The sequence below is a fragment of the Cicer arietinum genome, chromosome 1 (genome assembly GCF_000331145.2).
Source record: "Cicer arietinum cultivar CDC Frontier isolate Library 1 chromosome 1, Cicar.CDCFrontier_v2.0, whole genome shotgun sequence".
In the NCBI taxonomy this organism is placed as follows: domain Eukaryota; kingdom Viridiplantae; phylum Streptophyta; class Magnoliopsida; order Fabales; family Fabaceae; genus Cicer; species Cicer arietinum.
Genome location: NC_021160.2, coordinates 7,877,505 through 7,879,280, shown reverse-complemented (window position 1 = coordinate 7,879,280; position 1,776 = coordinate 7,877,505). Strand labels below are relative to the sequence as shown.

The 1,776-nt window shown below is 37.0% G+C and overlaps 1 protein-coding gene across 1 annotated transcript; it reads left to right on the top strand.

Annotated features, from left to right (window-relative positions):
- The first annotated feature begins 170 nt into the window (after positions 1–170).
- On the top strand, positions 171–1,357 carry LOC113787557 (serine/threonine-protein phosphatase 7 long form homolog). The gene is made up of 3 exons (XM_027336325.2): positions 171–739; positions 847–937; positions 1,025–1,357. The coding sequence occupies exons 1-3, from the start codon at positions 171–173 to the stop codon at positions 1,355–1,357; spliced, it is 993 nt and encodes a 330-aa protein (XP_027192126.2).
- The last annotated feature ends 419 nt before the right edge of the window (positions 1,358–1,776 follow it).

Genomic DNA, 1,776 nt, shown 5'->3' with positions numbered 1-1,776 from the left:
AATATTTTTTATATTATTAATTTCAGAATCCCTCGAAGGATAAACTAAAATGTCATGGTCATGCCAATAAAAAACCGAACCAAGCCATATTACCGTATTTGCAACAAGCTGGATTTGGTGAAGTGATCAAACTAGGAAACTACAAGATCGATGTCGGTTTGATTACTGCTATGGTTGAAAGGTGGAGACCAGAAACTCATACTTTTCATCTACCGGTAGGTGAGTGCACAATAACTTTAGAAGACGTATACTATATTTTAGGATTAAATGTGTCTGGTATTCCTGTTAGCGGTTCAAATTTTGTGAACATTAAAGATGTTTGTCAAGAATATTTAGGAGTTATCCCACCCGAGGGAGCAACAAAAGGTAATTCTATTAAATTAAAATGGCTCAAAGATACTTTTGATAATGTCGGTGAAAACGCTTCCGAATTAGAAAAACAAGCATCATGTCGAGCCTATATATTACGTATGATTGGAGGATTGTTGATGCCAGACAAATCCAATAATCGTGTACATTTAAAATATCTTTCACTTTTGGGCGATTTAAATAAAGCATCCCACTATAGTTGGGGTTCGGCAGTTTTAGCAACACTCTATAGAGAACTATGCCTTGCTACGAAACCCAACGTAATGTCGATGGGAGGATGTGCATTGTTGTTGCAAAACTGGGCATGGTATCGTTTGAGTTGTGTTGCTCCAGATGCACCAAATGCATGGATATTTCCACTTGCACAAAGGTAACTATTGCACATAATTTTTATATATTTTTATTTTTTAAAACTTATTACTTACCGTATTCGTATTACTAATTTTATTATATTTTTATTTTTTATATATTCGACAGATTTAATTCCGGGGGTTTAAATTTCACTAAAGTTCCTCACAACGATATAGAAGGATACCGGAATACAATCGATCATATGATGGTTCAAGAAGTAATATATTCATTCTTATGTAGTTGCACTTTTAAATTTTTTTTATATCTCTTAATATTCACTTTAGCCTGTTTTTTTAACATCCAGTTTCGTTGGAGACCGTATCTCGGATTCCAACACGAGGTACCCGAACAAGAGATCATCACTTGGGCTGCATGTACATATCTGCACTGCTATCATATCATCGAAAAACATCATGCAGATAGAGTCGCGCTTCAGTTCAGCTTTCATCAACAAATTCCGCAGCCTCCAGAAGATATGACGCTCTACCATGAGATCGACATGAGACGTGGCATTGATGATAATTGGAGTGTGGTTTGGAAAGATGAGATTCAACATTGGAATGAACGTCAGAATTACATATTGCAAGGTCAGTACGTCGAAGGTGTTTTACGCCACACTAACGAATATATGAATTGATTCATGCATCACACTAAATTATACATATCTGTGGAAAGATACATGCGCGATCCACGTTTGCAACCTTCAACATATCCTGATGTTCACTCTATGCCTCAATCAATCCCACAACAAAATATCATGCACCAAACACCGTCTTTCTCATCACCACAACATTTTCATGAAGCTGCAGATATACCGACTCAATACTACGTTCCTTCAGTGCCAGTGCCAACAATACCCTCTCCCATTAATCCGACCGAGAGCGGAATTTTCTATAATTTGTTTGGTACTCATTGCACAACTCCTGAGTCGGCTTATGCGGCTTTTGATTCTATGTATAATGTCGAAACTCAAAATTATACGGAAGCAGGTGGTAGTGGTTCTAATCCACAAACAGATTACAACGAGGATCAACCACAACAACCTCAAGTTGTTCA